Here is a 24,501-nt window from a genome sequence, read left to right as displayed (position 1 = left end):
CCTTGGAGAGTTGTTAGTGTTTGGAATTCTCTTCCCCAAAGAGCAGTGGAGGCTTGGTCATTGAATATATTCAAGGCTGAGTTAGACAGACTTTTTGATCAATAGTAGGCTATGGGGGAGGCAGGAAAGTGGATTTAAGGCCACAATCGGATCAACTGTGATCTTAGTGAATTGCAGAGCAGGTTCAATGGACCAAATAGCCTGCTCCTCCTCCTCTTTCAGATTTTATGATCCTATGACCTGTCATGTTGATTGCATCAACTGAGTGATTATGTGGACTGCAACTGAGCACAAATGTTTGGTCTTTGTGGATATCTTCTAATGGATAAGAACTGTTGTGAAGAAAATTTCTGTGAGGAGAGTACTTTGCATTACCTTACAAGGAATCATTTTTTTAAATGAAAGTTCAGCAGTTAAATTATAATCTTTGTCTGTAATACGGTTTTTATCTCGCCAGAAGCAAAAGCAAGAACGGAGTGGTGGCAGGGTGGCACTCCTCCAGAACCTCCCTCCCTCTGGTTACTCAGATGCTGATATTGTGAAAATTGGTACTAGCTTTGGGAAAGTGCTGAATTACATTGTGATGAGACTCAGGAACCAGGTACTGTCATAAGTATTTTTGTTTAAGGGAGATGAAGGGCTCAGTTGTACGCAAAGTGCAAAAAATACACAAAGAAGATTAAAAGTGCTTAAGAAACAACTGAAAATATGCCTGTGACCCATTAAGTCCACTCTATTCAGAGTCTTATGTAATTAATCCATCATGGAATTCCTCTTGCCCATCTTCTCTTATAGGAGCATTGAGTTCTTTTCTCATTCGTTTTTTTCTGCTATGTATCTCTGAACTTGCGTAGGTGCAAATGGTTGATTTCACATTTAACCCCTGTTTAAGTTTGCCCCTGGTACCATAATGTCTATACAAATGGATCTATTCCCTATACAAAAAAAAGCAGCACTACAAATTGTGCAAGATATTACCAATAAAGGAATAATTTATTAACTGAGATGAGTCCCTCAGTAACAGCTACTATTGTAACCATGATTGGGGGGGAGGGTGTGTGTGTGTGTGTAAGGAACAATGTTGTGAAGAAGGTAATCCTTCATCTGGAAGGAGAAACATGGCAGAGGCGAGACTTCTCAATTATTTCTTTCATTTATATACATTATATGTTAATAATGTGAATGGTTGTGGCTAATTTTTCATGGAATTTCTCCTGATATATCAATTTTGTAACCATCAGGCATTTCTGGAAATGGAGTCAAAGAAATGTATGGTAGACATGGTTAAACACTACAAGAAAACGCCTTTAATATTCCATGGTCGAAAAGTAACGGTTGATGCTTCTCAGAAATACAAGACACTTGTATTAAAGGTAAGCAATGCCTTGCTTAAATTTTAAGCATTTTCTTAAGCATTAAAGTAGTTAAACTGACATAACTCTTTGATAGATTGGCAACTTTTTAGAATAAATATTAACATAATTCAGTGGTAGGTCTCCTTTTCAGATGCAGACAAGTGTGCTGTATAACATAGAGTCATGCAGCACAGATGGAGGCCATTCATGCCAGCTTTTTGAAAGAGCTGTTCAGTTACTCATGTTCCCCATCTCTTGCTCTGTAACCCAAAAATTTTTTTTCTCCTTTTGAGTATAGTTTCCTTTTGATAGTTACCAACGTGCTTCCATTAACTTTTCAGACGGTGCACTCCCAAATTATCAAAACTGGCTGCGTAGACAAATGCCTCATCATCTGCCCTCTAGTTCTTTTGTCAATGGTCTTAATTACTGAATCTCCTGTTTCTCCTTAGTTACTCTATCAAAAGTTCATACTTTTGAACACTCTATGATATCTCCCCTTGACTACCTTACTCTAAGGCAGTGGTTCTCAAAGTGCGGAGCATGGGATGGTCCAAAATGCAAGTCATTGCATACATCATCAGGGCTGAGGCCATACGAGAGTACTGGTTAAAACCGTCATCCTCACCACTTGTGAAACATCATGCAACAGGACTTGTTCTTGCTTACATGCACAGGTTGTCAAAAGCCCGAACAGCAACAATGTAGTTTTATAAGCAAGATTTAAGTTACTGTTAGCACGTTCAACTGCAAGATTGGATTTTCATCACTTATGGATTGAAAACAAAGAGGGGGAACTGGCTGAAGGACTACGGGCCCTGACGTGAGACTAAAGATGTCCAACCTGAAACACCTCATTGGTGTCCCATCAAATTCAGCCCCATTCTTCCCATTAACTCTGATGAGTGTTTTTGCAGTGGCAGGCAAAAGTGAGCAGTGGTAGAAGCATTAGGTGGTCTGCAGGGTCCCTTGTCCTGACTAAATGCCCACAGCCAAAAGATTTGAGAACCGCTGCTCTTGAGAGCAAGGGAAGATTAAAATTGCTGAAAAAGAGAACATGCTGTCAAAGCTTTTTGTCTTGCACTCGCCCGTGTTACCAAACAACTATTTGTCCATGTCGAAATGCAGCAAGACGTGGACAATATCCAGGCTTGAGCTGACAAGTGGCAAGAAACATTTGTGCCACACAAGTGCCAAGCAATGACCGTCTGCAACAGAGAGAATCTAACCATCGCCTTGACATTCAAAGGTATTATCATCACTGAGCTCCTCTCTCTCTTCCCCCCACCCCCCCCAAACCCACTATCAACATCCTGGAGGTTACCATTGACCAGAAACTGACTGGACTAGCTATATAAATAGTGTGACTATAAGAACACATCAGAGGCTAGGAATCCTGTGGCAAGTAATTCATCTCCTGACTTCCCAAATCCTGTCCACCATCTACAAGGCACAAGCCAGGAGTGTGATGGAATACCCTCCACTTGCCTGGATGAGTGCAGCTCCCACAACACTGAAAAGCTTGACATCATCCAGGACAAAGCAGCCCGCTTGATTGGCACCCTACCCACAAACATTCAATCTGTCCACCACCAATGCAGCAGTGTGTACCATCCACAAGGTGCACTGCAGGAACTCACCAAGCCTCCTTAGACAGCACCTTCCAAACTCACATCCATACCATCAAGAAGGACATGAGCAACAGACATATAGGAACACCACCACCTGGAAGTTCTTCTCCAAGCTACTCACCATCCTGACTTGGAAATATATTGCTCTTCGTTCACTGTTGCTGGGTAAAAATCCTGGAACTCCCTTCTTAACAGCACTGTGTGTGTATTTACACCATGCGGACTGCAGCGCTTCAAGAAGTCAGCACACCACCATCTTCTCAAGGGCAATTAGGGATGGGCAATAACTGTTGGCCTAGCCAACGATGCCCACATCCCATGAATGAATAAAAGAAAATTGAAAATTAAAATGTTAATTTTCCCCCAAAATGCTGAATAACCACGTTTGCCAGGTTACCTTGGTGATTGGTAAGGTTTGCAACCTTTGTGTTGGAAGTCTTTTGTCCTTTTCACTCGGCAGGAGTTGTTTGGCAGATCTTCCTTTTTAGCTGTGAACAAAAAAGTTGAACAGAGTGATATAGTAAGTTAGCTTCCAAATAGAAAGCTGAGAGAGCAAACTTTAGCCTAACTCAGAAGGAAAGCGAACACAGAAATAAGGATTATTTTTCAAGTTCAGTAAAGTGAAGTTAAGGAGCAGGGAAGCTGTCGCTGTTTTTCTCTATTTTCACTTGATGTGAAATAATGTTGCTCACAACTTTTCTGACCTTGTTTTGCTAGGTTTTTCTCTCAGTTCATCTTTGACAAAAGTGTATAAGGGGCATGGAATCCATTTATAGTTGTAACGAACATCGTTGAGCCAGAGAAATATTCTATGGCAGACCAGAATGCGTAACAATTCTTATTTAATTTATTATTTCAGAAACCAAGCATAAAAGTACAAGAACTGTTGAAAGAGCAGGATGAAGCAGACAGGTAAATTACTTTGTTAGTTGCCCAGCTTACCAACTTGTGGTATGTTTGATAAGTCAATAATCAGGATTGGAACACCTGACCTAAAAACTGTGATGTGGAACAATGTGGCACTGATCAGTCTGGATGATGTGCTAAAGCCTTGAGTTTTCTGACTTGGAAACAAGAGTGCGACCAAGAGTACTACCAAAATAAATACGTGAACCATTCACGATTCATTGCCGTATCTGGCTGAAAAACACACATTACCGGGTCTTGTTTTCATTTGTCAAAACTGCGCACTATTCTAGGATCGTTCTGGAATGCAAAGGTAGCCCCCAGCTTTTCTCTATTGTTAACTGTCTTAAATGATTGTCTCCTGTCTCCTCCACCCTCACCGCCAGCAAGTGCAAGGAACTCAAAAGCTTCTTTGCCACTAAAATTGAAGTATCCTACCAGCTGTATCTGCTGGTTCACTCTCTTCTTCATTTTGCATCCTTTTCTAGTTTCTCTCCTATTTTCAGCCCTCAAACTCCAGCCCTTTGAATTCGACTTGCCCATAAGACCCATCTCCTACTTCCTCGGCCCTATTAAACTGCTGAACATGCAAATTCCTTTTCTTGCTCCCATGTTAGCTGACATCTCTCCACACTTAACTGTCTTGGAACTCCATGCTTGAATCCTCCCAGTCAGGTTTCTGCCTCTGGCACAGTACCAAAACAGCTCTTAGAATGTCTTTTGTGACTCTGAATATGTGACTGTGACAAAAAGTAAACTTTCCCTTGTCCTTATTAACCTGTCTGCAGCCTTTGATATTATTGATCACACCATCCTCTTCCAACACCCCTCCCCATTAAATGGATCCAAATCAGATGGTAAAGTACAAAACAAGAGACAGATCTTTACCTTGAGTAGGTTTATTCACAGGATGTAGCATTAAGGAGCTCTGTCTCCAAACTACCCATCCAGTGTCCCAGCTCACTTTCTTTATATGTGTTCTCAGTCCTTAAACAATGCCTATTATCTGCGTATCTTTTAATAACATAATCAACCAACTATTAACATCCACTGCTGTCCAGCTAGGTGGGACTGCACTCAACCTGGTTCAATTCTTATTTATCCAGTCATATCCAACGAATCACCAGTAATGGTTTCTCCTCTCACTCCCACACCATTAGCTCTGGTGTATCCCAAGAATCTATCCTTGGCTCCCTCCTCCCTCTCATCTGCGTGCTGCCCTCGATGATATCTTCTGAAACGACAGTGTCAGTTTCCACATGTATGCTGACACTGCCTAGCCCCACCTCTCTCAACCTCTCCACTCTAAATTGTCAGACTGCTTATCCAACTTCTTGTTCTGGATGAGCGGAAATTTCCTCCAGCTAAGTATTAAGACAATAGCCATTGTCTGTGGTCCTTTCCACAGTCTCATTTTCCCTATCCAACAACCCTATCTCTCTCTCTGCAAACTGCCTGAGGCTGAAGTAGACTGTTCAAAACTTTGGTGTCATACTTGATCTTAAGATGAGCTTCAGATCACACATCTGCACTGCCTGTCTCCACCTCTGTAACATTGCCTAACTCCACCCTGTCCCAGCTCTTCTGCTGAAATGCTCATCCATGTCTTTGTAACATTTAGACTCGTCTAATCCAATGCATTCCTCACCAAACTACTGCGTTCTACTTTCTGAAAACTTGAGATAATCCAAAAATCTTCTGCCCATGTCATAAGAAAATAAGAACATAAGAAATAGGAGCAGGACTAGGCTATTCGGCCCCTCAAGCCTGCTCCACCAATTAATAAGATCATGGCTGATCTGCCCCAGGCTTCAACTCCTCTTTTGTACCAGCTCCTCATAGCCCTCAATTCCCTGATATTTCAAAAACCTATCTACCTCCTTTAAATACTTTCAGTGATCTAGCCTCCACAACTCTCTGGGGTAGAGAATTCCAGACATTCACTACTCTCTGAGAGAAGAAATTCCTTCGCATCTCAGTTTTACATTGGTGTCGCCTTAATTTGTAACTATGTCCCCTAGTTCGAGATTCCCCCACTGTGGAAACATCTTCTCAACATCTACCCTGTCAAGCCCCCTCAGAACTTTGTAGTTTTCAATAAGATGGCCCCTCATTCTTTAAAACTTTAATGAATAAAAGCCTAATCTGTTTATCTGTTCTTGATAAGTCAACCCCTTCATCCCAGGAATCAGCCTAGTGAATCTCTTTTGAACTGCCTCCAGTGCAGGTATATCCTTTCTTAAATACAGGGACAAAACTGTACACAGTATTCCAGGTGCAGCCTCACCAACACCCTGTGCAGTTGTAACAAGGTTTCCCTATTTTTAAACTCCAGCCCCCTAGCAATACAGGCCAAAATTCCATCTGCTTTCTTAATTACCTGCTGCACCTGCATGCTAACTTTTTGGGCTTCATGCGCAAGAACACCTAGATTCCCCTGTGCCGCATTTTTTGGAGTCTCTATTTAAATAATAGCCTGCCTTTTGATTCTTCATACTTCATAAGTCATAATTTGCACCAAGCCCGATTCACCCATCAATCTAGTGGTTGCTGACCTATATTGGTTTAAAATTATCATCCTTGTTTTCAGATCCCTCCATGGCACCTCTCTCTCCATAATTTCCAGCAGCCATACAACCCTCAGATATCTGCACTCCTCCAAATTCAGCCTTTGGTGCATTCCCAATTTTAATAACTTCACCATTGATGCCCCCTGCCAAGGGCCCAAGCTCTGGAATTCCCTCCCTAATCCTTTCAGCCGCCTTTTGCACCTTTTAAGAAGCTCCTTAAAACCTGCCTCATCATCTGCCCTAATATCTCTTTAAGTGCCTTGGTTTCATTTTGTTGACAATGCTCCTATGAAGTTTCTTGTCATCTTTTACTACGTTAACAGTGCTATATAAATACAAGTTGTTGCTATTTTCTATCTCCTTGCTTTCCATTGCTCCTCATTATTTTGAGCAATGAACTGCTTCTGTGCTCCTCCTAATACTAGTCTGAAATGGCTGCTTGGAAGTGTGCAGGAGCAGCATGTCTGGCTGTTCAATGTCGTCTTGTCCTTTGCCCCCATTTCCTTGCACTGGGGAAGATATTTGGCTTTTGGACAAGACCAAAGTTTGAGTGCATGAATTGAACATTAAAAACAGGAAGCACTGGACATATTTAGCAGGTTTAGCAGCACCTGCAGAAAGAAAAACATTTCTGTTAACGTTTCAGTTCAATAACATTTTGTCAGAGCTATTTTAATTTCAAATTTCTAGCATCCATAGTATTTTGTTTTTGGATTGAATGCTGTTCATCCTAACTAGACATTGCTCATGTATGTTTTTTTTAATCCAATTTGGCAGATAAGTTCTGCAATTTTGTTTTGGTTGTTGAATCAGTAGAAGTAGTTTTCCTCTCAAGTTTGAGAGCCCTGACTCCCCCAAAATTGCCCGTTGGTTTATTGTGGCAAATTGGATTGGAGGAGCATTCACATTATGAATACAATGTCAGGATGTACATTAAGCATTTAAACTTTGATAATGAATACTAAATGTTAATAAAAATAGATGCACTGCATACAATAATCAATATGCTATTCAGAGTTCATAACTACAAACTGAAACTTTAACATGAATAATTTCATATCTGTCAGACTTCAAAAATATTTGTGCTTCGCAATACTGTGGTCATGTGCTGCTTTAGTGATCAACATTTTACAGCACATTCATGATTTATTCTGGTGCCAAAATGATTTTAACAAGCAAATGCAATGCCACAGACCCATAGAAATGGTATTGGTGAGTTCTGTAAATATTGTGGGTTGACATCTAGCTTAATCTCATGTTAGCTCACTTGAGATTTAATGGCCAAATTAAAAATCATTTTAAAGACTAACTTTTCCCAAGTTTGCTCTCTGCTTTGTGCTCTGATTTCTGATGCTAAAATGGAAAACTTTCTATATATAAAATATGGACAATTTAAATCAGCAATAAAAAATTACTTGAAAGGTCCTTAATTAATTTGCCATAATTATCAGGCCTATTTATTAAAAATATCTGATTTCTGACCTGAGGACATAGTTGGATAGAACAGAGAAATGCTTAAAAAAAAGACTCTTAATACTGAGTTGGTCTTTAGATTACTATTCTATAGTTTCATGCAAATTGAGGATTGATGTTCAAGATTCTGTTAAAGTGAGGAGGGGAAAGAAACAATACAGAAGCTGAGGTTAGAGTTGTGCTCCCAAACTTTTATGACGTGCCAGTCATGATGTGTGGGTTTTTTTTAAGTCAAACTTCTTGTTCACTTTTCTCCTAGAGTTGCTAACTCTTGGAACAAATCTGGCTGCACCAGTACTATGTGACCTTTGGCAGAGTATTTAATTGCAGGGAATGTAACCGCTTAGGCCAATTCTGTCCTCATCCAGTATCTCTGCATACATTGTCAGCAGTGCTAGGTGTCAAGCTGGAATGTGTGTGGACCAAAACTAGGTTTAATTCCATCACATAGACTTGTTTTTATTATTTTGTTTCTCTTTTCAAAGAAAACGGCGACGTTCCCGCAGTCCTTCCTTTAAGAAAAAGCTGCCTAGCAAATCAAAGAACCCCCCAAAAGCTGATGGGGAAAAAGGAGAGCAGAGAACCTCTGAAAGTTCTCCTTCAAAAGAAGTTGGGAAAGAGAATTCTGAGGGAGAAAACAAACAAGAAATTAAGTCTGAAGAAAAAGAGGAAGTTTTAGAAGAAGCTATCGCAGTTATTGAGAGCGATGCAGAACTTACTGAAGAAGGTATGGTTGAGGAACTGGAAAGTGGAGAGTCAGAGAATGAAGAAGCTGACCAAGAGGATTTACTGAAGGAAACAGAGCATGACATGAAAGAAACTGACTCCAAAAAAACAGATTCCAAAGCAGATAAGGAAACAAATGTGCAAAACACAGCAGAAACAACTGAGAAGGTAAAAGCACACGTTTGGTTCTCATTTTTTTGTTTGCTGCCTATCATACTTATAACCGATTAAGTAAGGATAATATTTCCTAAATTAAAACGTTCTGCTTTTTTTAAGCAGGTACCAATTATTCGAAGGAGTAAACGACACCAACAAGCAGCATCCCGGGTAAATTTCCTCACTTGAGCTTTGTAGCTATAGGTTTTAAGTTTTTTTAAAAAGATGATGGCTTTTTTTCTATTTATCAGTAATGTGACAATATCTGACGTTCCGATCTATTGTTTTCTCCTCTTAGGCCTTCCATTCAAAAAGATACAAGGTTTAAATTTTCAGAATCACCCTATATTGGAACCATGCTTAATATTTCTTGGCTTGATGACAGACCAGAAAAAAATCTAGGGCTCTGTTGCTTCCCACTGTGCATGTGCCTTGTTACAACCAGTGAAAGTGGTCTTGATGGCTGTCGTAAATAATCCCATAGAATCCTTTGGCATCTCAAGCAGCAATTTTAATTTAAAATAAGTATTTTAATGGGGATAAAATGATAACTTTGCATGGGAAAAATTAGATTCAGTATTAAACATGGTGCTAAATTATTTACCAAACTAAATCACTAGCCACAAAACTACCAAAAGGCTAACTTCAAAATAAGGAAAAGATAACTTTTTAACTAAACCAAACAAGACCCTTGAATGTTGTCTACAGATGAGACCAAAATCCTCCAAAACAGTGAAACAGTACCTGGGGTACTTGGAGGCATTAGACCATAAGATGTAGGAGCAGAAGTAGTTCATTCGGCCCATTGAGCCTGTTCCACCATTCAATGAGATCATGGCTGATCTGGTAATCCTCAACTCCACTTTCCTACCTTTTTCCCATAACCCATGATTAAAAATCTGTCTAACTCAGCCTTGAATATACTTAACGACCCAGCCTCTACAGCTCTCGAAGGTAATGAATTCCGCAAATTGACTACACTCTGAGAGAAGAAATTCCTTCTCATCCCTGTTTTAAATGGGTGCCTGTTTACTCTGAGATTATGCCCTCTGGTCCTAGACTCTCCCACAAGAGGAAACAACCTCTCAGCATCTACCCTGTCAAGCCCCCTAAGAATCTTATATGTTTCAATAAGGTCGCTTCTCATTCTTCTAAACTGCACTGAGTACAGGCACAACCTACTCTACCTCTCCTCATAAGGAAATCTCTCCATACCTGGGATCAACCTAGTGAATCTTCCCTGGGCTGCCTCCAATGCTCGTATATCTTTCTTTAAATAAGGGGACGAAAGCTGTTCACAGTATTCTAAGTGTGGTTTAACTGAGGCCTTGTATAGTTTATACTTCATTCCCTTTGAAATTAAGGCCAACATTCCATTTGCCTTCCCTGTTACCTGCTGAACTTGCATGCTAGCTTGTGATTCATGCATGAGGACCCCCAAAACCCTCTGTGCTGCAGCTTTTTGCAGCCTTTCTCCATCTAAATAATATTCAGCTCCTCTATTCCTGCCAAAGTGCATAACTTCATATTTTCTCACATTATATTCCATCTGCCAAGATTTTGCCCACACACTTAAACTGTCTATATTCCTCTGTAGATTCCTTGTGTCACCCTCACCATTTGCCTTCCCACCTATTTTTGTGTCATCCGCAAACTTGGCGATAGTACGTTCACTTCCCTCATCTAAGTCATTAACATATATTGTAATTAATTGAGGCCCCAGCACTGATCCCTGTGGCACTCCACGAGTTACAGATTGCCATTCCGAAAATGCACCCCCCTTATCCCAACTCTGTCATCTATTTGTTAGCCAATCCTCTATCCATGTTGATATACTACCCCCAACACGTGGGCTCTTGCCTTATTCAGTAGCCTTATGTGCAATACCTTATTGAATGCTTTTTGGAAATCCAAATATATCACGTCTATTGGTTCCCCTTTATCCTGGTTGTTACCACCTCAAAGAATTCTAATCAATTTTTTAGGCATGATTTCCCCTTTATGAAGCCATGCTGACTCTGCTTGATTAGGTTATGTGTTCCTAAATGCTCTGCTATTACATCCTTTTTAATAGACTCTGACATTTTCCCAATGACAAATGTTAAGCTAACTACCTATTTCTTATCTCACTCCCTTTTTGAATAAGGGTGTTACATTGGCCATTCTCCAGTCCTCTGGGATTTTTCCAAGGATTCTTGGAAGATTGCTACCAGTGCATCCACTATCTCTGTAGCTATTTCCTTTAATATCCTAGGATGCAACCCATCAGGTCCAGGGGACTTATCGGCCTTTAGGACCCTTAGTTTCCCTAATAATTTTTCTCTAGTGATAGTTAGTGTATTTATTTCCTCCCACCCTTTTTGCCCCTTGATTATTTAGTATTTTTGGAGTGCTATTAGTATCTTCTACCGTGAAGACTGAAGCAAAGTATTTATTCAACTCATCTGCCATTTCCTGGTTCCCCATTATCATTTCCCCAGCCTCATTCTCAAAGGGGCCTATGTCCACTTTGGCCTCTCTCTTCCTTTTTGTATATTTAAAGAAGCTCTTAGTGTCTTTTTTTATATTACTTGCTAATTTACCTTCAAAGTTTATTTTCTCCCTCTTAATTATTTTTTGGTCATCCTTTGTTGGTTTTTAAAACTTCCCCAATCCTCTGGCTTACCACTAATCTTTGTCACATTGTATGTTTTTTCTTTCAATTTGATACTATCCTTAACTTCCTCGGTTAACCGTGGTTGGTTTATCCCCTTCCTTGAATCTTTTCTTCCTCACTGGGATACACCTTTGTTGAGACTCATAAACTGTTTTCCTAAAAGCCTGCCATTGTTCATCAATTGTCTTTCCCAGTCCACTCCAGTTGTTTCCGATCCAAGTTTCTCGCTCTCAAACTGAGTGCCAAATTCTACCATAATATCCCCACTGTTTCCTCGGAGATCCTTTACTCTGAGATCATTTATTAAACCTGCTTCATTACGCATTACCAGATCCAAAATAACCTGATTCCTGGTTGGATTCATAACATATTGTTCTAAGAAATTGTCCCGAATACGCTGTATGAATTCTTCCTTGCCAATTTGCTTTTCCTAATCTACATGAAGATTAAAGACACTCATGATTAATGGACTGCCTTTTTCACATGCTCCCTTTATCTCCTGACTTATTCTCTGACCTACAGTATAGCTACTGTCAGGGGGCCTTTAGACTATTCCCACCAGTGTCGATTTCCCCTTGTTATTTCTTAACCTCCACCCATATGGATTCTACATCTCCTGATCCAAGATTCTTTCTTGCCATCGTACTAACAAAGTTACCCCACCACCCTTTCCTTCCTTCCTGTCGAAAAGTCACATACTGCTGAATATTTAGTTCCCGGCTTTGATCTCCTTGTAACCATTTCTTTGTAATGGCTCTAAGATCATACCCATTAACCTCTATTTTTGCTGTTAATTCATGTATTTTGTTCTGAATACTGCCCACATTTAAGAAAAGGGCCATTAATTTTGCTTTTTTACCATTTTCTTTTCCCCTTTTGACCCTATTTGCTTCTGTTTTTTTTTATGTTTGTACACTGTCCCTTCCTGTCACAATCTGGGTATCATTACCTAAATAGCTAACCTGCAAGGCTGCCATGTCCTTTTGCTTTGTATGCCTACGTATCCCCTTTCCAGAGGGCCCACCCCCTGCTATTTAGTTTAAATCCCTCTCTAAAGCCCTAGTCATTCAGTTCGCCAGGACACCGGTCCCAACACGGTTCGAGAAAAGCCCGTCCCACCAGAACAGCTTCCTTCTACCCCAATACTGGTGCCAGTGCTCCATGAACTGAAACCCACTCCTCCCACACCAATCTCTGAGCCACGCATTTAACTCCTTGAATTTATTTACCTTGTGCCACTACGCCCATGGCTCAGGTAGCAATCCCAAGATTATTACCATGGAGGTTCTGCTTTTTAATTTAGCTCCTAATTGTCCAAATTATATTCAAAGTAGAGATTTTGTTGTTTTTCCATTCCTGTCATTAAAATTTGCATCATGCTGCTTGCTTGTCTGATAGCCATCGTATGACCTTCACAAGAAGGTGTGATTTGCAGCGCAGTGCCATTTTTGACTATACCCATAGTTAATTTCTAAGTGTAATGCAGTTGTAGAACAGTGGGGCCCTGATCCATGGAGGTGTCTGTACTAAAGGCCATCCTGTTGTTTTCAGAATGGAGCAGGCAACTGAAGCTGGAAGGCTGTAGGCAGAGATAAAGATTGGATTAAGCTAGACAAATGATACCTGTAATGTGGTCTATTTCTGGGATCCCTCTTGCTCAAATAGTTCCATCGCATCTCAATTCCTAGTTTGAGTCTTCAGTTCTACTCCATTTACTACCAAGTATCCATTTATCCTGATTATTAGGAATGTACAAGTAGCAAATTCACTTTCCTATTGTGAGATCATATGGTCTTATAATTGCTATTTTTGTGGGATCTTGTTATACGGAAGAACAAAACACAAGAAAAAGTAATGCCTTGAATTGAAGTACCTTCATTTTAATGATGTTGCAAGTCCATTTTTTGTCTCACAATCCATTCAAGATATGGTAATAAAAGGACCAGTCTAAAATAAGCAGCAATTTTTAAAAAGTGTCTTATGAAGTATTGCCTCATTAACTTGTCTCAAAATAATTTTAAAGAATTATTTGCAAAAGACCATTTTTAAATGTAATTTCAAACAGTATCTCACCACTATTACATAAAAATAGCAGCTGTTTTGCCTTGTTTTCTATACTAACTTATACAGTGCTCGAAATTTTACATTTCGATATACTGTTCACTTATGTAGGTACCGCTTAAAATCGTTTGTTATAGAATCTATTAATAAAGACAAGTATCCTGTATTCTTTAACAGTTTTCTCAACTTGTGCTATCACCTTCATAGATGTGTGTGCCAACAGCCAAAGTAATTTAATGTTAATTCGGGAAATCTGAGATAGTAATCCTCGTGGAGCATAAAACATCAAATTACTTGCCAATGACCCACTCTGTAATCTTTGCCTTGTTCCAGGTGTGGCTAACTGTTGCTCAATGTGGAGAGAGAGAGTTTGTTTTTAAGCATTTGAGTTGTTTCCTTTTTTTGGTTCAACTGTCATTTTAAAAATCATGAGTCAGCTTTGTATCACTCATGCTAACTTGTTACTTCTCCCTTGTCAACAAAAACTTGGGTTGTGTTTTCATTAGTCTTCAGCCATTTGACAGGATCATTTCAGTTTTTGGTTGTCAGTTAGAGGATGATGGATGTATTATTGGTGTGGAACTTGGAGCTAGGTCAGAGTCTTCTGAATCTATTTCAAACAGTATCTCACCACTACTACTTACATAAAAATAGCTGCTGTTTTGCTCTGTTTTCTATACTAATTTATAGAGTGCTTGAAATTTTACATTTTGGTATACTGTTCATTCGTGTAGGTATTGCTTAAAACTCTTTGTTATAGAATCTATTAATAAAGTCAAGTATTCCATATTCTTTAACACCCCTCTCAATTTGCGCTATCACCTTCACAGATGTGTGCCAACACCTCTGCTCCTACATCCCCTTTAAAGTTATACAATTTAGTTTATAGTTCATTATTCCTACCAAAATATATTACTTGACACTTGTGTTAAGTTTCAACTGCCACGTGTCCTACTGCAATCCTCATTGTTATCTACAGTTTTTATGTTTTCTATCACCTACAAATGTTGAAGTTATGCCCTGTATACCCAAGTGCAGGTCATTAACATATAGCAGAAAGAGTAGTCAAAATATTAACTCCAGGGGGAACACCACTGTACAATTCCCTCCAGTCTGAATGACAACCATTTACCACTACCTGCTTGCTGTTTCTTAGCCAATTTATTGTCCAAGCTGCCTCTGACCCTTTTAATCCCATAGACTCATTAGCAATATTAAAGTCAATCATGTAGTACTATCAAATCCCATTTGGATGCTCATAGACATGACATCAACTGCATTTCCCTTGTTGATCCTCTCTGTTACTTCTTTAAAGAATTCAATCAAGCTAATTATGCACGATTTAACCTTTAGCAAATCTATGCTGGCTTCCATTTAGTGATTTACACTTTTCCAAGTGCCAATTAATTTTGCCTGGTTTGTTGTCTTTAAATGTTTCTCTGCCATTGACATAAGGTTGACTGGCTTATAGTTGCTGGTTTCATCTTTTTAAATGTATAACATTTGCAGTCCTTCAGTGCTCTGGCACCAAAGCCACATCCAAGGAGGATTGGAAAATGGTGGCCAGACCCTCAGTGATTTCCAACATTCCTTCCCGACAGAGTGACTTTTCTACTTCTGAGGACTGCCAGTCTTCTAAGTACCTCATTATTCTCTTTTTATCTTATCCAATATCTCTTCTGCCTCCTTTACTGCTACATTAGCAGTATCCTCTCTAGTGAAGGCCGATGCAAAATATTCATTTAATACCTCAACCATGCCCTCTTCCTTTTGGACAGAATGCCTCCTTTACTGGCATTACAGTTTGCAATTTCTGTTTATAAAAAACTTCTGAGTTCCCTTTTATGTTCTCTGTTAATCTATTTCTGTACTGACCGTTGCCCCTTATTCCTTTTTCAAGATCTGTTCTGCAATTTACTACATTCAGATTAGTACTGTATTGTGAACCTAAGAATTGTCATAAGCCTCCTTTTCCGTCTCATTTTAACTGTGTCTTTAGTCATCCAGGGAGCTCTAGTTTTGGATGCCCTTGCTTTCCCCCCTCATGGAAATGTGCCTACTCCACCTGAACCATCTCCTCTTTGAAGGCCTCCAATTGTTCAATTACTGTTTTGCTTACCAATGATTCCTGCTGACCTGGCCAGATTCTCCTTTTTTAACTTGCTGAAGTTAGTCTTCCTCCACTTAAGTATTTTTATCTTGATAGCTATTTCCATAGCTACTTAATAAATGAGTTCCTTGTTTGGAAAAAAAAATGCACTGTCAAATAACAGAATTTTATGATGGAGAAAAGAGGCCATGCAAAAGGCAACTGCTAGCTAAAATCATGGGTCCCTGTCTTCACTGTGTTAGAAGAGTCTTGACAATTTTTTATCCCATATTTTAGTGAAATAAAAGAAGCTTTTAATTGTGAAAACCTTTGAATTCCTATAGGAGCTAAAAGAAGAGTGCTTTCCTGAAAACATTGATGAGTTTGTTACTGTTGATGAGGTTGGTGATGTAGAAGCTGGCAACTTAGATCTAGAAGATCTGATGTCTTGTGAAAATAACAGTAGTAAATTAGAAAATGATGATGCTGATACCAGCATTCAAACAGAAAAATCAGAGGACACCAGTGAACAAAAAGATGAGGATGTGAACAAAGCTAAAAGAAAACGAGGTCGGAAGAGGGAAAAGAACATCAGAACTAAAAAAGCAGAACAAGGTGATAAAAAAGATAGTGGTGAAGAAACTGAAGTAAAGCAAACTGGAGATGAAATGATTGAAAATAAGCTGGATGGTGATGAAAAGAGTGATAAGCAGGAAGAGACTACCTCATCCTGTATAGAACCAGAAAGCAAGCGTGCTCGTTCACGATCTCCTACTCCAGATGAGTACCGACTTGGACCATATCAGCCCAACAATCCTGTAGGTAGGCAAAGATTGCACTTTGTTTAATTTTTACAAATGTGGATTTCTTATTGCACAAAGATTTTCAAGACATTGATGCTCAATATAATATATATTTTCACATTCATTTGTTTAGTAAATCCAATTAATTGCAAATAGAAATGGTGAAACATGAAAGACCCACTTGAATATGCAATTTTACTGCAATTACTTCTTCACATTGCTTTTGCAATGTATTAACACATAGCCAAATGATGGTTCAATTGGGAATTAGTGAGCTATTTTGAAGCAATCTGCAAGTTTTGATGCAACATTCTCAGCGTTGTATGTAACTACTGCTGCTGGGGACGGTGTTAGTATTTAGCTGTTGACCAGGAATGCAGATGGACCAGCCTCATAAATGTCATTGCTACTAAAGCAAGTCAGAGGCTGGGTATCCTGCAGTGAATGACTCATCTCCTGAATCAGTCAGTCATCTCGGACTTCACCTACAAGGCACAAGTCAGGAGTATGATGGAATACTGACCGCTTGCCAGGGTATGTATAGCTTTAAGAACACTTGGAGCTCAACACTTTCCAAGGAAAAGCACCACCTAAAGCATCTAGTTCTTCCAATCTGTGCACCATTGATGCAATGTGTACAATTCACATGATGCACTGCAGAAACCTGTCAGAATGTTGCTGACAAAGAAGCGCTATCAGTTTTAAGAACAAAGGTAGCATGTGAATACTATCACCAAGTTACAATCCAAATCAGACAGCCTCCCAGCTTGTGCATATGTTACCATTCATTTATGGTAGTTGCATCAAAGCCATAGAACTCCCTACCAAATAACAATGTGAGAATGTTTCACCACATGGACTGCAGCAGTTCAAGAAGAAGGCCCACCACAACTTTCTCATGGGCAACTAGAATGGGCAATAAATGTTGCTAAAGATGCATTGTTGGCAGTGAAAGGGATTCAAAGACTTGTTTTATATGAACCTAGTGCATCGTGATATCTTTGTGCCCCAGTGGTCCTGGATTGTGAGGGTGTAAAGTCTGGTGCTTCATTCAAAGAATAGGTAAATGAGAGTTTTCAACATTTTAAAGTTGTGGATAAGGTTTTTTTAATAAACTTAATGGAGTTTGAAATTGGATATTATTTCAGAGCCTGTATGCAGGTATTAAAGGTTGATCTTTGATTATTCATTGATGCTGGTAATGTAGTTGCAATAAGTGGTGTTGACATGGTATTATTAATTGTACTTTTTACTTATTGTAGGGCTAGATTATGTGGTTCCAAAGACTGGATATTACTGTACACTCTGCTGTCTCTTCTACACAAAAGAGGAAGTCGCAAAGAAAACCCATTGCAGCAGTCTGCCTCATTATCAGAAACTGAAGGTAAGCTTATGATGTTTCAATTCCTGAAATAATGCCTTGTGTGCTACTTTGTAACTTGCTTTGTAATGTTTTGATTTGTTTTCACATAAGAAATAGGAGTTGGAATAGGCTTTTTGACCCTTCAAGTCTCCATTGCCATTTAACAAGATCGTGGTTGATCTACCTCACATTCCCTTAGTACCCAAATATCTGTTGCTGGCTATCTTGAATACACTCAAAGACTGAGCATCGACATTAGGGGTAGAGATCTGGAGTCACAGCCCTTTGAATAATGTGAGTCCTAAATGGCTGGCCCCTTATTCTGAAACTGATCCTATGTTCCCCATTCTCCATTGGAAATTGCCTTTTTTCATCATCTGATACGAACGATATCCTTCAACCATCTGGTGTGAATTTTTTGCAAGAACTGCTTTTGCCAGGATGCTGTCAACTTGCAGGCTAGTTGATAGCTAAACTTTTTTATGCAGCATTTCATTGATCACAAAGTCCAATGTTAAAAGGACTTTTAGCTGCGGTATTCATGACCATAATTTTCACACATGACTCTGTACTCACCATTGACAAATTCCTTTATATTGGCAATCAGAATTTTCACAGAAGTCTTGAGAACAATTCTGATCTATTTTTCCATGATTTTGTCCATAATAACCTTACCATTTATTATTGTAGGAAGATTACATTGGATCTGTAACATGTAGGATGAATGTACTTGTGATTTGCCCCTTATTATCTTTAAAGTCACATGCCAATGGAAGGTGTACAGTGGGATATGGTACAGTCCTTCGATACTTTTTACAGATTTTACACTTCTCATTATTCTCTTAGATTATACTTGTATATTCCTCATCAACCACACATCTTTTACAGAATTTTCAACCCTTGACAGGCTGGGTAAGCAAACTGTGTAACTTTAAAACAGTTTGCTTTCTCTCCATCTCTGATTCTTATCACCTGATGCCATTAGTACATGTTTAACACTGTTGATTCAAAACATATTGTTTTGATAATGGCACAAAATAATGCCCTGGCTGTGTGCACTTCAGAGACACCTCTGCCAAGTTTCATTTGTGCCTTTTGGGATTACTCAACAGCATAGTTATCATGCTAGAGAAGACATGAGTACTTAACACTGGTTTTCTCCAGCTATTTCATATGGAACAAGTGAAGAAGGCACTCTGAATGCATACCTCCACTATGTTGGGTTAACAATGACGCAGCTGTGACTTGAGACTGTTCCCTGTCTGGTTAATGCTCTGTACCTACAAAGTTGAAAAAAATCTTTGAATTAAGAGTTTCCATCTCACTGAGGAGGCTTCAGGCCAATCCACTATCGACAACCTGCTCTGAAAACCCTGCTCAGACTTTGAAAGCTGTAACAAATTGCATCACAAAGCTGAGATAATCCACAACATTCTGAAACAATCAAGAACATTAAAATTAAACAATCAATAATATTCTTTAAAAAATAAATTTGCCCTATATCCTAATGGTAAGAGATCCTTCAAAAAAATTCCAGGATCTGGATCTGCATCTTTGCCAAAAACTAATTAATTCTTCCTTGGGCTACACACTATATGTTACTGCACTAATATTCTTTTTATTTTAAAGAAAATGTTGGACAAGCAAGCTGAAGAATACCGTAAAATTAAAACTGAAGAAAATCCTGAAGTTCAGATTGAAGAACAACATAATTAGTGAAGATTCCAGTGTTCTTAACATCATCTAACCCACTAGCTGATCATCATTATAGTTTGCTGATATCTTAAGTTGTCATTTTTATTTTGTCCTTCTAACAATGTTTATGGATGTCTTAGTATTGCAGTGTATAAACATGCATGAATGGAAGGCCAACAGTAATCACTTACTTTTTCGCAGTAATTGTAATTGTTAAACAGAAAAATGTTTCTTGGAAGAGTTGGGGAAGTGGTTGCATTTCAAGGAGCATTGATGCAGTGAGGATTAATGGCCTCTGTGGTAATGTCAGAAATATCAGTTATTGTTGGGGCTCTTGGAAAAAAAATAATTGGTCCAAAACATGCCTTTGTTTATTGCAAAAATATCTTGCAGTGGAGCTATTTTATCAAAAACTGTGAAAGTCAATTATTTTTGTAAAGTGATAGGCTGTAAAGGTTTGGTAAGTGTCCAATATTTGTGTTCCTTTACAGATTCTATAAGGTTTTTTTAAGGACTAATTATATTACAACTCTGAAACTTCTAGAATATCAACAGTGTTCACTTGTTCAGTTTTGCACTATAATGAGCCTTATTGAACCTTGCACCACAACAGAATGGAAAGTAGAAGGGAGAGATGTAAAATGTTGATGTGAGGACACACAAGAGCCATAAAATTGGTAGATAAACTGTTTGATAAAAGTGTGGAGTAATGGACTCGGTTATGCTGAATTAACAGCAGGTTGTACAAGTAGTACTCTTTGAAGCATCAGCTGCCCAACTGGTAAAAATGAAGGCTAAAAATCATTGAACTGATTGTCTTTCTTTTGTGGGAGGGAAATTGAGCATCCACAGTTGGGTTTTCAGCAAATATTGATTTTTTTTAATTGACTGCGTACCACAGTTCTGCATATAAATAGCACCACTGCCCCATAACAAAAAGTCAATTTTTAAAAGTAAAAGTGGTAGAAATATTACGAAGGATGTGTGAGCAATTTTGCTTGCGTCTTGTTCCTGCAGTGCCTCATTTTTGTTGCACTGATGAATTGTAGTACATAATGGCCAACAGACCAATTGGCTTTTCTCTTCAACTATTCCAGCAAAATACAAGTTCACCTAACAAAACTGATAAAAGTAATTAAAGCAATTCCTTGAATATTTCCATTGCACACACACATTCTGAATTTTTAAATTATAAGTAGCCATGCTAGATTGAACTTTTCATACTTAGGGGGAAATCTGCTAGTGTTGTGATTAAAAGAAAAATGCTGGATAGATGAGAAAATATGAAAGTGATATAAGATTTTTATATTAATAAAAATATTAGTTAAAATTTCTGCAGCATAGCTACATTCTTCATTAAATATTATAGTTTGAAGTTTTTAGTTATATAGAATTTAGCTCTATCAACATTACACAAATAGGAATAATATTGCAGAAAAGAAATTGTGTGTTTAAGTAGTCTGTCAGCTCGTCTTGATTAACCTGAAGTTACCTTTGCCTTCCTGTACATTGTTCTTTTATCCAGCTGTACAAACCAGCTTGCAGTAGTTACCAATCATTCACACACACATACCTTCAGGGACTGCTTACAGATGAATGCATAATTAGTTTTTGTTAGCTGTCCATTTTGGTACTAGCCATCTAAACACAATGTTTTTGTGAAGTATGGAATGATCCACTTGTATGCAGGTTCTGACAAGTTTCCCAAAAATTCCCTATTGTGGCCCAGTTGGTCCTCTACTTTGTTTTAGTCTTGTCGTGTACATGTGATTGTGAGCAACTCTGACCCAACTTACTGCATATAAACAGATTCTGCTGTAAATAGTTTTAATAATCATATTTGTGACTAAAAATTACTGTTGGACCAGGATTCCATTGGCATAATGTGCTGATAATCCTGTCACTGAAGTGAGTGCATCTTGTTCATTGTCCGTTATTTCTTTTTAGTAGATATCACCAATTTTTAAGTTTTTTTTGAGTGGTATGTTTTAATGTTGGAATCTATTTTAGATGTGGATGAACTGCAATGTGGGCAAATGTTTTGGTTAGTTACCTTAAGCATATGTGACATACTGAGAGTTGTGCTTTCTTGGCAAGTATATCCTGCATGGGTGTGGAGTAATAAATGCTTCCAGGGGATTAAGTTTGCTAATGAAGGTGTCTTGTCTGAACAGAATACAGTATATGCAGCCAAGTGTGTTTAACAAAGAAATTGTGTGAAACACTGCAGCTTTAATCAAGAGGCAGCAATGTGCGAAAACTGCTGTTATGTCATGTTTTGTTTTGAGTAGATACAAGTAGTTTTGTAACTCTTTACGTTCAAATAAAGCTCCAGGTTTCTATGATCACTTGAATTTCGCTGCCTTTTGAGATAATCTTTAAGCTAATATCATTTACTTTATCAAAGGAAATATAATTGTGTATATGATATAGGTTTTAGAGAAGTTCCAGATTGGGGCACGAGCAAGTTCATTTCTGACTCTGGCCTCCACAGTTATTGTCTTCGATATTTGATGACTTGGAAACTTTGCTATGGAAGAGGTTTGTAACAAAAAGGATCTTGTATATTCCATTTTGTATGTTTTTAGGAGGATGCTGAACAACCTACTATGGAACTGTTTGAAATACTGGGGCAGACCTTATAAGCTCTGTTGCCATGCCTGGGCCTTTGTGTGCAAAATGTGGTGTTTATTGAGAGTGGCTCAGCCATCTGTACATCGCATGAATATAAAGCATGAAATAAGAAAAAGCCATTATTTTCACAATTGCTGATTGTGGACTTTGCCCAGCTTGTTTTATCTTGAAAAATTCTACAAACTTTTTAATTTCGGAATACATCAAAACTTCTGTGGCCATTTCACATTTTCATAATGCACAAGGTTTTGACTGCACAAAGTATAGAACGTCGTTCCGAACAGCACTGTGGGTGTGTCTACACCACTTGGACTACGGTTTGAGAAGGTGGCTCACCACTATTTTTTTTAGGAATAGGCAGCAAATGCTGGCCTTGCCAGCAATGCTCAAATCCTGTGAAAGATTTTTTAAAAAAAAAATGATTGATCTGAAGATTTTATTTTTTATTCGTTGAGTTTAATTAAATGTGGCGGTACCCATTCTCAAATTAGCACATCCCCATAATGCACATTGAAGTAGAGTGAAGTCAATAAAGTGGACAGTAATTGGAAGCTATCCGTATCAATGCAATATTTGAAGGTGGTGATTCATTATAAAGCATGAGGGGAAGGACACAATTGGAAATTAGCAGCAGTGCATGGGGATTGTTCTCGAAACACCTCAAAACAGGCCTGGACTTCCAAACCTCTGGGGCGATGATTTTGATGGTTCACCAGACTTGCCATACCCCGGCCCCTCCACAGTCTATTCCCCGCAGATCCACCCTCTGCCACGGTGTCAACCTTCCCCTGCCCAGTCTCCATCCGTGCTGGGCTCGCTGTTCAATCACCTGCAGTGGCCAGTCCAATAACTTGTGAGGCCAGAAGACAGGGATGACCAATGTGCAGCACCTCCCTAAAGCTGGAATCAATATGGTGCAATTTCACAATATGACTTATCAACGCATCCCTTTTATGGAGGTAAAAAGTGAATTATTGGAACAGTATAAATACTGGAAAATAGCAGCTTGGTCCTAAGAGCAGGCAACATGTCTAGAAAAGAGTTATGGTACCTGATATGTTGCCCATTTGCTGTTGCGGTATCATGCTTTTACTTAATGGCTGAGTGCTGGGATATTTTTCATACATGGATTCTTGGCAAGCTGTTAGAACTCATGACAGAATAACCTACACAGCTGTGGACTCCTAAGTCCCTTAGTAAGAATATAAAAAAGTAAACTGTCACCCTCTGCCCCATCAAAGCCATTAGAAGAGCTATTGACATTTTATCAAAATGGCTCCCTTAGAATGAAGCTTAGTGGAATGCTGCTCAAGACATTTTGGTGTGAATGCTTTGGTGGATATATAGCACTGCTTCAGCATTGAAAATGTTGGTCCCATTTAGTGCAAACTACTTATGCAAAGAAAACACAGCCAGGATGAACAACTACAACATTAGCGTGTGCTAATCAAGATTCCTCCATGCCTTGACAGAATGTTTATTCAGCATCAGAAACAAAGCCCTTGTCAAGTATGTAAAGCAAATGTTGAATTGTATAATTCATTTTTATACAAAAAACTCAGTTTGTTACATGGGGCCTGTGGATTTGTTTAACACAGGAATGGAGCCTCGGAAGCAAAAATGGTGATAACCACTGACTTAGATCCAGCACTCCAACTTACTCTAGTCAGAGAGCATCTACACTGTATCACCATGCTATATTGCTTGAAGTGGTTTCATATTCTTGTCATCCTGGTGAAATTGCTTCATACTGACAAGGACGCCATTGTCTTTCTCAGTTGGTAGTCCAAATTTTGCAAACATTGCCTTGAGTTCTCTCATCGCTGTGTGTAATAACTAAAGGGAGGTTGGCTGCTTTGATAAAGTTACCGTAATAGTCATGCACAGAGACAGGGTATGGCCATGAGAAACTCACAAAGGGAGCTCCATACATTGGCTAAGGCTCAGCCACAATCTTGTGCTGTAGTAATGGTTCCTTACTTAGTGAACTATGATGAGCCAAACAGATACCACTTTACGCTGTATTGTTTAAGCTCTGTCCTGGTCCAGTAAAGGACTCTACCATTTTTATGTTGATGTGCATTGGAATGGGCTACTGACCTTACTTCTTTACGCAATGCAGCATACTATGGGTTGCTGCCCTTTAAGTATCACTTCCCTTTCAAGTTACTTCATCTTGAAATTCAGAATAGGAATAGAGTCATTGATGAATCTCCTACTTGATCCTAGGCCAGCCCTGTCAAATAACAACACACAGTAGCTTCTGAACTAGGTCATTTGCTGTAGCCTGATAAAATTGTTTCCAGAGTGAGACTACAACCAGGGTGAAGTGATTTGTGATGATCAATTTCTTCCAGCTCACAGCTATTAACTTTTGCCAGGT

At 38.9% G+C, this 24,501-nt stretch overlaps 1 protein-coding gene across 3 annotated transcripts in view; it reads left to right on the top strand.

Annotated features, from left to right (window-relative positions):
* Positions 1-21,829, top strand: part of LOC121281592 (matrin-3-like) — a 67,773-nt gene extending 45,944 nt beyond the window's left edge. Inside the window, exons 9-16 of one of the 3 annotated variants that reach the window (XM_041194592.1) lie at positions 458-601; positions 1,242-1,373; positions 3,846-3,898; positions 8,421-8,829; positions 8,941-8,988; positions 15,968-16,445; positions 17,689-17,810; positions 19,419-21,829. In XM_041194592.1, coding sequence (XP_041050526.1) covers positions 458-601; positions 1,242-1,373; positions 3,846-3,898; positions 8,421-8,829; positions 8,941-8,988; positions 15,968-16,445; positions 17,689-17,810; positions 19,419-19,505 — 1,473 coding nt within the window. In that variant the 3' untranslated portion in view covers positions 19,506-21,829. Of the gene's footprint in view, positions 1-457; positions 602-1,241; positions 1,374-3,845; positions 3,899-8,420; positions 8,830-8,937; positions 8,989-15,967; positions 16,446-17,688; positions 17,811-19,418 lie in introns of all 3 variants that reach the window. The other 2 variants (XM_041194591.1, XM_041194593.1) reach the window with 2 other exon arrangements.
* Positions 21,830-24,501: the final 2,672 nt, after the last annotated feature.

Source organism: Carcharodon carcharias, chromosome 8 (genome assembly GCF_017639515.1).
Source record: "Carcharodon carcharias isolate sCarCar2 chromosome 8, sCarCar2.pri, whole genome shotgun sequence".
Taxonomy (NCBI): Eukaryota; Metazoa; Chordata; class Chondrichthyes; order Lamniformes; family Lamnidae; genus Carcharodon; species Carcharodon carcharias.
Note: the sequence above shows the minus strand (reverse complement) of the source record. Positions and strands in the feature narration are given on the sequence as shown.